The sequence below is a fragment of the Thamnophis sirtalis genome, unplaced genomic scaffold (genome assembly GCF_051295495.1).
Source record: "Thamnophis sirtalis isolate CommonGarterSnake01/CBP01778 unplaced genomic scaffold, rThaSir2_p1.2 scaffold_8, whole genome shotgun sequence".
Taxonomy (NCBI): Eukaryota; Metazoa; Chordata; class Lepidosauria; order Squamata; family Natricidae; genus Thamnophis; species Thamnophis sirtalis.
In genome coordinates this window covers 9,562,735-9,576,532 of record NW_028261388.1, presented here as the reverse complement: position 1 = coordinate 9,576,532, position 13,798 = coordinate 9,562,735, and the positions used below count along the sequence as shown (strand labels likewise).

Sequence of the window (13,798 nt, the reverse complement as noted above, 5' to 3'; positions counted from 1 at the left end):
CTCACAGAGACAGAAAATGAGGCTTTCTATTTGGATTTCAGGAGAAAAAAATTCTCTTTGATACCTTGAGGACTAGCAGTGTTTGTCAAGACTGTGAAAGATACAGATAGGCGTGCATGCAAAGGCTTCAGAATATATAATAACAGAGATGGAAGGGACCGTGGAGGTTGCCTAGTCCAACCCCCTGCTCAAGCAGGAGACCCTATGCCATTTTAGACAAATGGTTGCCCAATCAATTTCTTAAAAGACTCCAGTGTGTTGGCGCACCCACAACTTCTGGAGTCAAATTATTCTATTGATTAATTGTTCTTGCCTGCCTTCCTCCCTCCCTCCCTTCCTCCTCTCTCTCTCCCTACCTCCCTCTCTCTTTCTTGTCTGCTTGCCTCCCTGCCTCCCTCCCTTCTTCCTTCCTTCCTTCCCTCCCTCTCTCTCTTACTTGTTTGCCTGCCTGCCTTCCTTCCTTCTGCCCTCCCTCCCTCTTTTTTCTTTCTTTCTTGCCTGCCTGCCTTCCTTTCTTCCTTCCGTCTGTCCGTCCTCCCTCTCTTTCTTGCTTGCTTGCTTGCCTGCCTGCCTGCCTGCCTGCCTCCAGTCTTCCTCTCTCCCTCCCTCCCTCTCTCTTTCTTGCCTGCTTGCCTGCCTGCTTTCCTTCCTTCCTTCTGCCCTCCCTCCCTCTCTTTTTTCTTTCTTGCTTGCCTGCCTGCCTTCCTTCCTTCCTTCCATCTGTCCGTCCTCCCTCTCTTTTTTTCTTTCTTGCTTGCCTGCCTTCTTTCCTTCCTTCCTTCTGCCCTCCTTCCCTCTCTTTTTTCTTTCTTGCTTGCCTTCCTTCCTCTGCCCTCCCTCCCTCTCTTTGTTCTTTCTTGCTTGCCTTCCTTCCTTCTTCTGCCCTCCCTCCCTCTCTTTTTTCTTTCTTGCTTGCCTGCCTACCTGCCTGCCTTCCGTCTGTCTGTCCATCCTCCCTCTCTTTCTTGCCTGCTTGCTTGCCCGCCTGTCTGCCTTCCTCCTCTCTCCCTCCCTCCCTCCCTCTCTCTTTCTTGCCTGCCTCCCTGCCTCCCTGCCTCCTTCCTTCCTTCCCTCCCTCCCTCTCTCTCTTGCTTGCTTGCCATCCTTCCTTCCTTCCTTCCTTCTGCCCTCCCTCCTTTTCTTGCTTGCTTGCCTGCTTACCTGCCTCCCTCCCTTCCTCTTTCTTACCTTCCTTCTGCCTTCCCTCCCTTTCTTTCTTGCTTGCCTGCCTTCCTCCTGCCTTCCTTCCATCTGTCCGTCCTCCCTCCCTCTCTTTGTTGCTTGCTTGCTTGCCTGTCCCCTCCCTCTTTCTTTCTTTCTTTCTTTCTTTTTTTCTTTCTTTCTTTCTTTCTTTCTTTCTTTCTTTCTTTCTTTCTTTCTTTCTTTCTTTCTTTCTTTGAGATTTTGCTGCCTGCAAGGAGTTAACGCCAAGGCAGCCAAACTAGCTTTAGCGATACTCACTGCAGCACTGATTTCCACCTCCTTTTAAAGGGGGTGGATAAGATTTAATGGCCGATGTAATGATCCTGCAGCACTGCTTCAGGATGTCTGCAAAATGTAGGTTTGTTAGCTGAAGGACTTCGGGAGGGGGGAACAAAAGCCAAAAGACTGAGGGACTTTTATGCTTGGCTCAGCCTCTCTCTCATTTTAAACTGTTGGTATATACTGTTTCCGTGGGGGTCAGAAGCAGCCTTTTTCTCGCACTTCCTCCTCCTTTCGGATTTCAGACTGCAGTTTTGAAGCGTGGGTTCCTTTCTTTTCACCAAAACACACACCTCCAAATGCCAGCGGGGCAGCATAGTTCCCAGAAATATTATTGCTGCAGAAACCGGAATTGGCCCCTTTTGTTTGAGCAGAAAACAGTGTTTTGGCCTCTTTTTTTTTAAAGCACAGCATTCCATGTGGAAATTACCAGGGCTCCTGTCACCGTAAAAATGAATAAAACTGGTGTGTGTTTGCCGCCTTCATTATATACTGTTTGTTTGTTTGTTCTTAAGAGGAGGCTTTGCATGGTTAAAGCGAAGGCTTGGTTGTGTAAGAGGGGACCGTTGTAAATAAAGATAATTAAAAACAAGCACAGCACCCGGGCCGCAATTACAAGAGAGAGAAACAAGACTGTTAATTTCACCTCTGCGTTCGTTTGTTTGCTTTTATTCATTTTTTTCTTTTACTTTTTTTGGTTCACAATCTGCAAGTTGCCCAGTCAGGGGATATCAATCAAGCTCTAGGATCAAAAGAACGGGACGAGAAAATGAATTTACTTCCCTCATCCTGTTTTTATTGTGTGTGTTTCCCCCCTCTAAGTGAGCGAGAATAATTTTTCAAAATGGAGTCCCATGGAAATCATTACGGAAGCAAAAAAAAAAAAATGTATGTGGTTGTATTGTGTAGATTTTGCTCAGGGGGATTCATAAACAAATATCATTATCTGCATTTGTAAGGAGGACTCTTAGTAAGCTTCAGAACTTAACTCCTGAATATAATTAGATTTAGATCAGTGGTGGGTTCCTGCTGGTTCAGCCCGGTTCAGCTGAACCGGTAGTGGTTTGGCAGGATGGGTCGCTGGAACCAGCGGCGACCCAGGCCTGCTACGCCCCTGAACCAGTTCTCTACATGGGCCAGTCCTGGAGTCTGCAGAAGGCTCTGATGAGGGCTCTGTGTCGGAGGCAGAGGGGTGGCCAGAGCCATATGCCAGTTATTAGCTGCCTTCAGAGTCAGACATCAGTGAGGCAGATGAACAGCTGGAGCCTGTTCCCAGTGTGCGCATGCGCAGAGTGGCCAGACGAAGGGAACAGCTGAAGAACAAGGGTAGATTTGGGAGTAAGGCCAAAGGTGGATGAGGAATGGCCCCTCCCAGAGTGAATAAAAGAGGAGCGAAAGGGGAGTGGAGTTTGCAGGAGACAATTAGTTCGCTTAATTGGTTCGTGACTCTCCGAGACTCCTTGCCAAGTTCTGCAGATCTCGGCCTGGCAGCTCTCCAAGCCAGATAAGGTCTGTGACTGTAAATCCTCCCTTGAAAGACTTTGCTGGATGTGAATGAGCAGAATTCATAGGAAATTAATAAAGGATTTTTTTTGTCGGGACCAGGAATTTGCTTCATGCTCTTGGGAAGCCTAAGTCAGAACACAGTTATGTCCCCTTGAATCCTTCTCTTTGATGGGCTATCTCCTTCAACTGTTCATCATGCAATTTAGCCTCCAGATTTTTTATCAACTTTGTTGCTCTTCTCTGCACACTTTCCAGATTGTCAACATGTGCTTTGCATCGTGGTGACCAGATTGCCTTTCTTTTTTTTTTCTTTTTTCTTTTTAAATTTCTGCAGAGGAGTTCTGAAATACCAAACTAACTTAAAGGAGCACCCCCCTGGGTGTTACAATCCCAATGGGACCGTTGAGAAGGACCTTCCGTTTGAAAGTGGCTTCAAACCACCTCTCACAGGAAGTGCCGTGGAGCATTTCCCAGGACCGTTGATGGAGCTAGAACCTCTTCTGGAAAGCGACTTTGCTTGTGCCGAAGAGCCAAAATTCCAAGCCTGTTTCCCTGAGGTTCGTGTGAACATCTGTGTTGTATTGTGCTTCTGGCGGGGATGCTTCTGCTACCAGTTGGCCCTTGCGGTATGAAAAGCGCCAAAACGTTCATAAATATCCCGAGTTGACAGGGAACAAGCTGTTAAAATGTTTGTAGCTAAACGTCTGGGAGGGAAGGGAGAGGTAGGCTGTCATGTAGGCTGAGTTCCAGATTTAGACAGGTGGGAACGCAGTGGCTAAGACGCTGAACTTGTCGATCAGAAAGGTCGGCAGTTCGAATCCCTAGCGCCATGTAACGGAGTGAGCTCCCGTTACTTGTCCCAGCTTCTGCCAACCTAGCAATTCAAATGCATTTAAAAAATGCAAGTAGAAAAATAGGAACCACCTTTGGTGGGAAGCGAACAGCGTTCCGTGCGCCTTCGGTGTTGAGTCATGCCGGCCACATGACCATGGAGACATCTTCGGACAGCATTGGCTCTTTGGCTTTGAAACAGAGATGAGCACCACCCCGTAGAGTTCGGAACGACTAGCACATATGTGTGAGGGGAACCTTTACCTTTACCTTATTTGTGGTGTTGAAGAGATCTGGTAAGAGATAGGAAGGCAATCCAGGCACAGGTCTAAAACTAAAAATATGTATTCTTCCAAGTGTACGCACTCAGGATGTATAAACAATATAAAAATAAATAAACCATTAATAAACAACGATTGTATAGCACTTGTATGACGGTCTTAGCATGGAATAGCCAGTGGAGGGCATGAGCTGCTTGTGTATAATGTGTTGAGAACTGCAAACCCAAGTTTGCATGTAAGCGTACATTTGACTAGGCGACAATATTGAGCATTAACTAATAAAGCTGTTTCAAATTTGTTGCATAAATTAATTGTGTTTTTAGGTGTGCACTTAAACGCCGTTCAGCTGGCTGCTATTTTGAATCTTGCAGCAGCCTTAAGAGGATGTTAGCACAATCGAAGGGTCAATTGGATTGAGATGGGCAACTATAGAAATTGAATAAATAAAAGTTAAATCCAAGTTTAATGGGCATCAGTTATGCGTTTCTCAATTTTGGCAACTTTAAGATGTCTCGACTTCAACTTCCTAAAATTCCCCAGCCAGCAAATCTGATCTAAGCAATGGGATTTTATTTACGTTCTAAAATGTGTAAATTGGATGAAGTTGTTTTTACTTTTAACTTAAAATATATATATATACTTGCATTAGCAGAGGGGGAATGAAAAATAGTGTTTCTTTTTTGATGCTTCTTGGAATGGTGATATTTAAACAGACACAGGCATCCCATAAAGTGCTTGGGAAATACAGGTACCGTATTTTTCGGAGTATAAGACACCCCTTTTTCCTCAAAAAAGAGGCTGAAAATCTGGGTGCGTCTTATACACCGTATACAGCATTTTTTGCCTCCCGAAGCCCCACCCTCTTCACAAAAATGGCTGTGCATACCCTTATGGAGGTTTTCAGAGAGCTCCTGGGGGCTGGGGAGGGCAGAAATGAGCAAAAAAATGGGCTGTTTTTTGCTCCCCCCAGCAGCACTCTATAAGCCTCCATAAGGCTATGCATGCAATCTTTTTGGAAAAAGACGCGCCCGTTTTCATGAAAAACGGACTGCTTTTTGCTCGTTTTTGCCCCCCCCCCGGAGCATTCTGCAACCACCACCCCCAAAGGCTATTCATGCCCTTTTTTTTGGGAAAAAAAACAAGCCTGTTTTTGTGAGGTTTGCAGAGTGCAAAAACTATTTTTCCCCTTTTGGAAAGCTCTTTAACTGATTGATGAGAATTATATTGATCAAGTGCTGTGCCAGCAGAAACACCTATCTATCTACTGTATTTCTCTCTATCTCTATTTCTCTCTATCTCTCTCTCTCTCTCTCTCTCTCTCTCTCTCTCTCTCTCTCTCTCTCCCTGCCTACCTACCTACCTACACACACACACTCTACCTACCTAACTACTCTCTCTCTCTCCCTACCTACTTACTATATTTCTCTCTCTTTCTCTCCCTGTCTGTCCCTCTATCTACCTACCTACTTTTAAAAAAAATGCCTCTTCAAAACCTTGGTGCGTCTTATACTCCGAAAAATATGTTAGTTCTCAACTTAGTTCATTTACTGGCCGTTTAAAGTTCTAGCGCACTGAAAAATGACCGATGACTGTTTTTCATTCTTGCAACCATTCTAGCATCCCCATGGTCATGGGATCAGAATTCAGCTGCTTGGCAATTGATTCCTATTTATGACGGTCGTCGTGTAATTATTGGTTTAGCAGAGCGATGGCGTTTGGGAAAAAAAAACTGTCCTTGTGTCTAGTTGTTTTGGTGTGCAGTGCCCTATAGTGTCGTTTTGAGGGTAGGAGTTGAAACAATTTATGTCCAGGATGCGAGGGGTCTGTAAATATTTTCACGGCCCTCTTTTTGACGCGTGCAGTGTACAGGTGCTCACTGAAAGGCAGGTTGGCCGTAATTGTTTTTTCGGAAGTTCTTCAATAGAAGAAAATATTTGTAGCTCATAAATTGAACTGTTATGAGTTCCTTTGAGCTCTCTGGGCTTGGTGCTAACACTGATGATTTTACCTAGTTTGGTAATGAAATGTCTGCAAGAAAACCAGCAAGCTCAGAGAGCACCAAGGACCCCCACAGAAATAAACTATGTTCCATCCATTCCTAGTTTCTGTTTGTTGAGTTTTTCCTGTGGCATTTTTACATGAAAAATCAATATCACAATGTGCTGGCTTGAAAGTCCATCTCCCAGAGAAGGAAATGAGTAGATTTAACCCAGTCCGTTCATCCTTTGTCCTACTGATTTGGGTTGCACATACTGAGTTGAAATTGCAAGTAATTCTTGCTGGCAGACATTTCCCAGAAATTTTTTTTTAAAAATGCTTTTATTTCCCATCTTCAGACTTGGCTTTGGATTTCCGGACCGCTATGCTTATATTGTGTGGAAAGACTGTACCGCTATATCTATAGCAGTTATAAGCCTGTCACACTCACTGCGGTAATCAACCATCCTTGTGATGTCCTTGAAATACAGATGATGAAGGAAGGCTTTAAGGCAAGACCTGGACAGGTGAGCTCATTGTTAGGTAAGCTCCCCGTTGGGAGAGCGAGTGCGTTCAGAGAAGCATTGTTAGAGTTGTGTTGGAGAACACACAAATCAGCATAAAGAGACATTGCAGTTTAAATAGGCTTTTACTTTTGTGGAAATAGAGGTATCAGAGTCCATCAAACAGTCCAAGTCATACACGGGTAATTCAGTCAGTCATCAATGTCTTTCAGTTAAGGGATACCGTATATACTCGAGTATAGGCCGACCCGAATATAAGCCGAGGCACCTAATTTTACCACAAAAAACTGGAAAAGTTATTGACTCGAGTATAAGCCTAGGGTGGGAAATGCAGCAGCTACCGGTAAATTTCAAAAATAAAAATAGATACCAATAATGTTTTTGAATATTTATTTCAAAGAAAAACAGTAAACTAGCAGTGTATTCAATGAAATACTTCACTCACCTCATGATGCTGATGTCCCGCTGTGATGATGATGTCCCGTGCAGCCGCGGGAGCGATGTCCCGCCTCCTATGACACACGGCACAGTGATTCCTATCATTGGATCACTGTACCAGAGGAGGTGGGACATCGCTATGTGGCTGCTTGCCATTACAAGGAGGAGGTGGGACATCGTTGCAGAGCGGCAGGAGGGGGAGGAAGGGGAATCGTAAGACAGCCCTGCATTACATTAGAACGTGAGGAGGGGGGATGGTGCGGTGCGCGCTGCGCAGCAAACTGACACAGAGGGAGGGGAAACTCACAGGGGCACTGGGCCATTCACGAGTGTCACCCAGCGGCATGGCCCCGCCCCTTTTTCTCCTCCATTTCGGGCAAATTTTTCACTGACTCGAGTATAAGCCGAGGCGGCTTTTTTCAGCCCAAAACGTGGGCTGAAAAACTAGGCTTATACTCGAGTATATACAGTAATCCAAATAACATAGTCCAGTATCATATAATCAGTCCAGTAATCAAAGTTTGCTAACAGTTGCAAAACTTACAATAGCTCACGGCACTCAGATCAGCCCAGCATCTAACAAACAAAGAGAGAACTAACAGTCGTTCTGGCTCCCTCTTATGGCCGATTGAGGAAAATAGCAACCAATCACATTTTACAGTAGGCTTTAAAGCAACAGGTACAACATTGTTACATGATTTTTATATTGCCAACCCAACCGTTAGAATTATATACCTAACACTCATGATCAGCTGATATGCCAAATCTTCCTCAATTCAGGATTTGCATCCTAGGTTCATCTGCTTTCTTTACAGGCACCGTTTTAGATTTGCATCGATAATTTTAAAAAAAAGCATTTTGGGATAAAATTAGGGAGAGTTGGATGCTATGCATCTTTTTGAAAAAGGTTGAGGTAGCCAAAATCTGGTTCTATATGCTTGCAGTAAATAAACTGCTCGGGCAGGGTGTTTTATACTTTACAGCACTTTTTAAATTGACCAGGAGTTCCACTAGTACTATGTAGATGCAGGGTCAGTTCAAGAAGTGCACATGCGATGGACGTGTAAAAATACAAGAAAATATTGGTTACAAATTCACACGTGGCTAGAAAAAATGATTGGACGTTGTACAGGGCGGGGCATAACCTTTTCCTAGGGGGTCACAGCAACACTTGTAATAACAACACAAATAATTCATACACCATTCGAAAGCCCATCAAAAACTGAGTTTATTGACACGATTTAATAGTCAGTATGACCACCATTAGCCCTTCGAACAGCATTCAAATGAGGTGCCTCTCGAAAGGCAATGCATTTTATTCTGTCAATGATCCTTTGTTCTTCCGAATCGAATTTTCCAGCCATTCTTAAAGCAAATTTAACATTTAATAGCTCATTCAATTCAGTTTTTTATGGGCTTTAAAATGAGGTGTCGCAGAAGTTGTAAACTGCTGTCGATCTTGCTGTGACCCCCTAGGAAAAGGTTATGCCCCGCCCTAGAATTGCAAAATAATGACTGTTTGAAGATTTGTTGTGTTCTTATCCACCTCGTTTGAATGCTGTTCGAAGGGCTAATGGTGGTCATACTGACTATTAAATCGTGTCAATAAACTCAGTTTTTGATGGGCTTTCGAATGGTGTATGAATTATTTGTGTTGTTATTACAAGTGTTGCTGTGACCCCCTAGGAAAAGGTTATGCCCCGCCCTGTATAGCGTTCGAGCCAGAATTATTCTTATTAGGCATTATAACAGATGGTTGTGGGACATGGTGGCTAAGTGGCTACGACGCTGAGCTTGTCAATCAGAAAGGTCAGCAGTTCGGCGGTTCGAATCCCTAGCGCCGCGTAACGGAGTGAGCTCCCATTACTTGTCCCAGCTTCTGCCAACCTAGCAGTTCGAAAGCACGTAAAAAATGCAAGTAGAAAAATAGGAACCACCTTTGGTGGGAAGGTAACAGCGTTCCGTGCGCCTCCGGCGTTTAGTCATGCCAGCCACATGACCACGGTGAAATCTTTGGACAGCGCTGGCTCTTCAGTTTTGAAACAGAGATGAGCACCTCCCCCTAGAGTCGGGAACAACTAGCACATATGTGCGAGGGGAACCTTTACCTCTACCATAACACATCCTGACTGCAGTGAGAATGATGTATGCGCAGCAATGGAAAAGCGAAAACACCCCTTCAGAAAAGGAGATAACAAGGAAGATATTAGTCTGTGCAGAAATAGATGGACTAACATTAGAAATAAAAGACAAAGGAGAGGCAAGAATAGTATGACACATGGAACAAAACTAGCACTGTTTAAGTAGCATATCTATATTATTTGTTTTTCATTTTCATTTTTATGGCGGATGAAATGCCAGGACCGTCCAACTGTGTTCGATATATTTATATGTAAATAATAATAAAAAAATTTAAAAAATAATTGCTACAAATGAGTTCCATGTTATGGAGAATGTATAATATGGTTTTTCCCCCTATGAAAAGAAAGAGCTGAGTCAAGGAGGGAAGGAAGGAGAGAAGGAGGGAAGGGGAAGGAGGGAGGGAAGGGGAGTAGGAGAGAAGAAACGAGGGAAGGAAAGAGGGAGGGAGGGAAGAAGAAGTAGAAGAGGCTTCATGGTTTTTAAAAGCAAGTTGGAGTTTTGAAGAGAAAGATGAAGTTGGACTTTCTTCTTGCAAGCATTGATCCTATTATGATTTTGCTAACAGTGAAAGAACGGGTCAAGTCTACTCCAACTAGATCCATAGCGGATTTCCTTATGTCTCTAGTCAGGGCTTGGGATAAAAATATCACAATTAATTTAAACCAGTCAGCTACTAATGCAGTCATAGCTCCTTACTGTTAAGGGTAAATGAGTTAAGGTTTGTCATTTTAGGAAATACACAGTTTCTAAGCGCCTCGTGAATCTTAGGAGGGAATCTTCTAGTGTTGTAGAACATACACCAGGATTTTCAAGGTGTCCTAAAGAATTGACCAGATCTATAATAGCAAAACAGCCCGCCTGGCAGATATGGTGGCTTCAGTAGCAATTACTGTAAATAGCAGTGTTATATACTGCCCCATAGTGCTTTCTCTGGGTAGTTTACAATGTTAGCATATTGCCCACAACAATCTGAGTCCTCATTTTACTGGATTTGGAAGGATGCAAGCCTGAGCAATCTTGGGATCCCACCAAGATCGAACTCCAGGCTCTGGGCAGAGTTTGCCTGCAATAATGCATTCTAACCACTGTGCCACCAGGGCTTCAAGCTGTTTAGAACCTTGTGTAGTCTAAACAAAAACCCCAACTTGGCTTGGTTGGAAGTCATTGCATTTGTTTCAACAAAGATATAATCTTCAGCCAGCTGATGCTCCTCTCAGCATCCTGCCAATATGCTTGTCTTCTGCACCAGCTGGAGTTTCCAGTCGTAGCAGAAATATAATTTCCACAGAGATGGTAGTGTAGTAAGATTGTATGCATTAACTTTCCAGTGGGGTGAGGAGCCCAACCTTAGAAGTAACAACCCCCTGCGATGTTTGCTATCCTGTTCTTTATTTGTTTTTCTTTTATTTTGGCTGATGTATTTCAGTATGTCATTCTACACTGCCCAAGTGTGTCCTCTCTGGAAAGCCATCCCTTCACTCTTACAATGGTAAGGAATTTATTTTTGTTGGGTATTGTTAGCTAGTGTTTGGTTTGCTTGCTTGTTCTGGAGATGTAAATGAACAGTCTTTAAGAGAGAGGGGGGAGGGAGGGAGGGAGGGAGAGATATGGATGGGATACATATATGGATGATAGATATAGATGGATGGATGGATGGATGGATGGATGGATGGATGGGATACATATATGGATAAATGGATGGATGGATGGATGGATGGATAGATGGGATACATATATGGATGATATAGATAGATAGATAGATAGATAGATAGATAGATAGATAGATAGATAGATAGATAGATAGATAGATATAGATAATGAGAGAAAGAGGTACAGAAGAGATAGATAGATAGATAGATAGATAGATAGATAGATAGATAGATAGATAGATAGATAGATAGATAGATAGATAGATAGATGTTATACATATATGGATGGATGGATGGGTGGGTGGGTGGGTGGGTGGATGGATAGATGGATGGATGGGATGCATATATGGATGATAGATATAGATAGCTGGATGGATAGCTGGATGGATGGATGGATGGGATACATATATGGATAGATGGATGGATGGATGGATAGATGGGATACATATATGGATGATATAGATAGATAGATAGATAGATAGATAGATAGATAGATAGATAGATAGATAGATAGATAGATAGATATAGATAGATGAGAGAAAGAGGTACAGAAGATAGATTAGATAGATAGATAGATAGATAGATAGATAGATAGATAGATAGATAGATAGATAGATAGATAGATAGATAGATGTTATACATATATGGATGGATGGATGGGTGGGTGGATGGATAGATGGATGGATGGGATGCATATATGGATGATAGATATAGATAGATGGATGGATAGCTGGCTGGATGGGATATATATATATATATATATATATATATATATATATATATATATATATATATATATATATATATATATATATATATATATATATATATATATATATGGATGATATAGATAGATAGATAGATAGATAGATAGATAGATAGATAGATAGATAGATAGATAGATAGATAGATGATAGATAGATAGATAGATAGGATACATATATGGATAATAGATGGATGGATGGATGATAGATATGATACCTCTATGGATAACAGCTAGCTAGCTAGATTAGAGACAGACCAACAGACAGACTGATTGGATAGATTAAAGAGAGAGAGAGATAATGGAGATTGAAAATCTGTGTTCAAAGGGTTTTAGTGACCATTCAAAGTTACAACTGCACTGAAAAAAAAAGACAACAGTTTTTCACATGTTTGACTTTTACAGCATCCCTGTGGTCATATGACCAAAACCCAGATGTTTGGCAACTGGCATGTACCTATGACAGTTACAGTGTCTCAGGGCATATGATCTCCTTTTGCCGCCTTCTGACAAGCAAAGTCAATGGGGAAGCCAGATTGACTTCACAGCCATGTTACTGAATTTAACAAAATGCGGTGATTCACTTAACAACGGTGGCAAAAAGGTCATAAAATGGGGCAAAACTCACTTAACAACTGTCTTGCTTAGGAATGGAAATGTGGGGATCAATTGTGGTCATAAGTCGAGGACTTCCTGTGATCTTTTCACAAAAACTGCCCGGCTTTTAACCGCTCACTTTCTGCTTTAATATTCTCAAGGTAAGGCTCACATTTTTTAAGGAAGCCTGATTTATGTGACACTCTTGAGGATCTGAGAGATGCTGCTAAGGGCATGACAATCACTTTATACTTCAAGGAGGTGAATTACAGGGAGAAGCTTTTAAAATAGGCTGCTCAAGCGGTTTCCAGGAACAATTTAAAGTGCTATTTTTAACCTATAAAATCCTATGGGGCTTGGGGCAAAAAGACCTTTAGTTTAGGCCTGCATCCTTCAACTAGAATTGACCCATCTGATACAAACTATATAGGGAAAATAGTTGCGAGGACCTCCTTAGAGCCGAGGTGGCGCAGTGGTTAGATGCAGCACTGCAGGCTACTTCAGCTGACTGCAATTCTGCAGTTCGGCTGTTCAAATCTCACCGGCTCAGGGTTGTTGTTGGGGGCAATATGCTGACTCTGTAAACCGCTTAGAGAGGGCTGAAAGCCCTGTGAAGCGGTATATAAGTCTAACTGCTATTGCTAACTGCTATTGCTTAGCCATGAATGGCAACAGCACTAGCAATTGTCCTTAGACTTATATACCGCTTCACAGTGCTTTACAGCCCTCTCTAAGCAGTTTCCAGAGTCAGCCTATTGCCCCCAACAATCTGGGTCCTCATTTTACCCACCTCGGAAGGATGGAAGGCTGAGTCAACGCAGAGCCTGGTGAGATTCGATCTGCCAAATTGCAGGTAGCTGGCAGTCAGCAGAAGTAGCCTGCAGTACTGCACTCTAACCACTGTGCCACTGTCTTCAGATGTCTGCTCCGGTTGCCACAGTCTTTCAGGGTAATGTTGATACCCACCTTTATCTCCCTTGAAACGCTGCCAGAGACCTAATTGCCCCTTAGTTTTGCAAGGCCAAAGGTAGCATAGAGCCAAACAGAACTTCTCTAAGCTCGAGCCAACCAGATGAACTAATTGCTTCCTGCAAAAGACATAAACAAGGTCCTATTCGGTCCTCGTTTATGCCTTATTGGGAGGGGGAATCATCTCCAAGCCTTACTCCCGAGTCGCCCTTTTTCCTTAATTGTTCTTGCCTTCTGGCAGCTCTGTGCATGTGCACACTGGGAACAGGTTCACCCTGTTCTTCTGCCTCCCTGATGTCAGGCTCTGGCGGCAGCACATAACTTCCAGGTGGCTTTGGCCCCCTCTCTGCCTCATCCGAGCCTTCCCCAGACTCCAAGACTGGCCCATGTTCCTCCCGAACCTACTAATTGTCCGACTCGGCTGCCAGCTCCATAGGATGCTGATGGACCACAACAGGTGGGCAAAAGCTGGAGCAAGGAACATGAGCTCACCCTGTCATGCAGTGCTTGGGTCTCGAACTGCCATCTTTATGACAAGCCCAGCATCTTAACCACACACCCTCCAGGTTCATAATATATGATTATTCCCATTCACTTACTGGCAAAACTTTGGACGGCTTAATATTCTTTTGATTCCGG

General features: G+C 43.2%; 1 protein-coding gene across 1 annotated transcript in view; it reads left to right on the top strand.

Moving 5' to 3' along the window:
• The window catches only part of NOX4 (NADPH oxidase 4), a 117,925-nt gene that overhangs the window by 40,214 nt on the left and 63,913 nt on the right, over positions 1 to 13,798 (top strand). Inside the window, exons 9-11 of the mRNA XM_087722073.1 lie at positions 3,323 to 3,545; positions 6,437 to 6,604; positions 10,608 to 10,670. Of these exons, the coding sequence (XP_087578199.1) occupies positions 3,323 to 3,545; positions 6,437 to 6,604; positions 10,608 to 10,670 (454 nt within the window). The remainder of the gene's footprint in view (positions 1 to 3,322; positions 3,546 to 6,436; positions 6,605 to 10,607; positions 10,671 to 13,798) is intronic.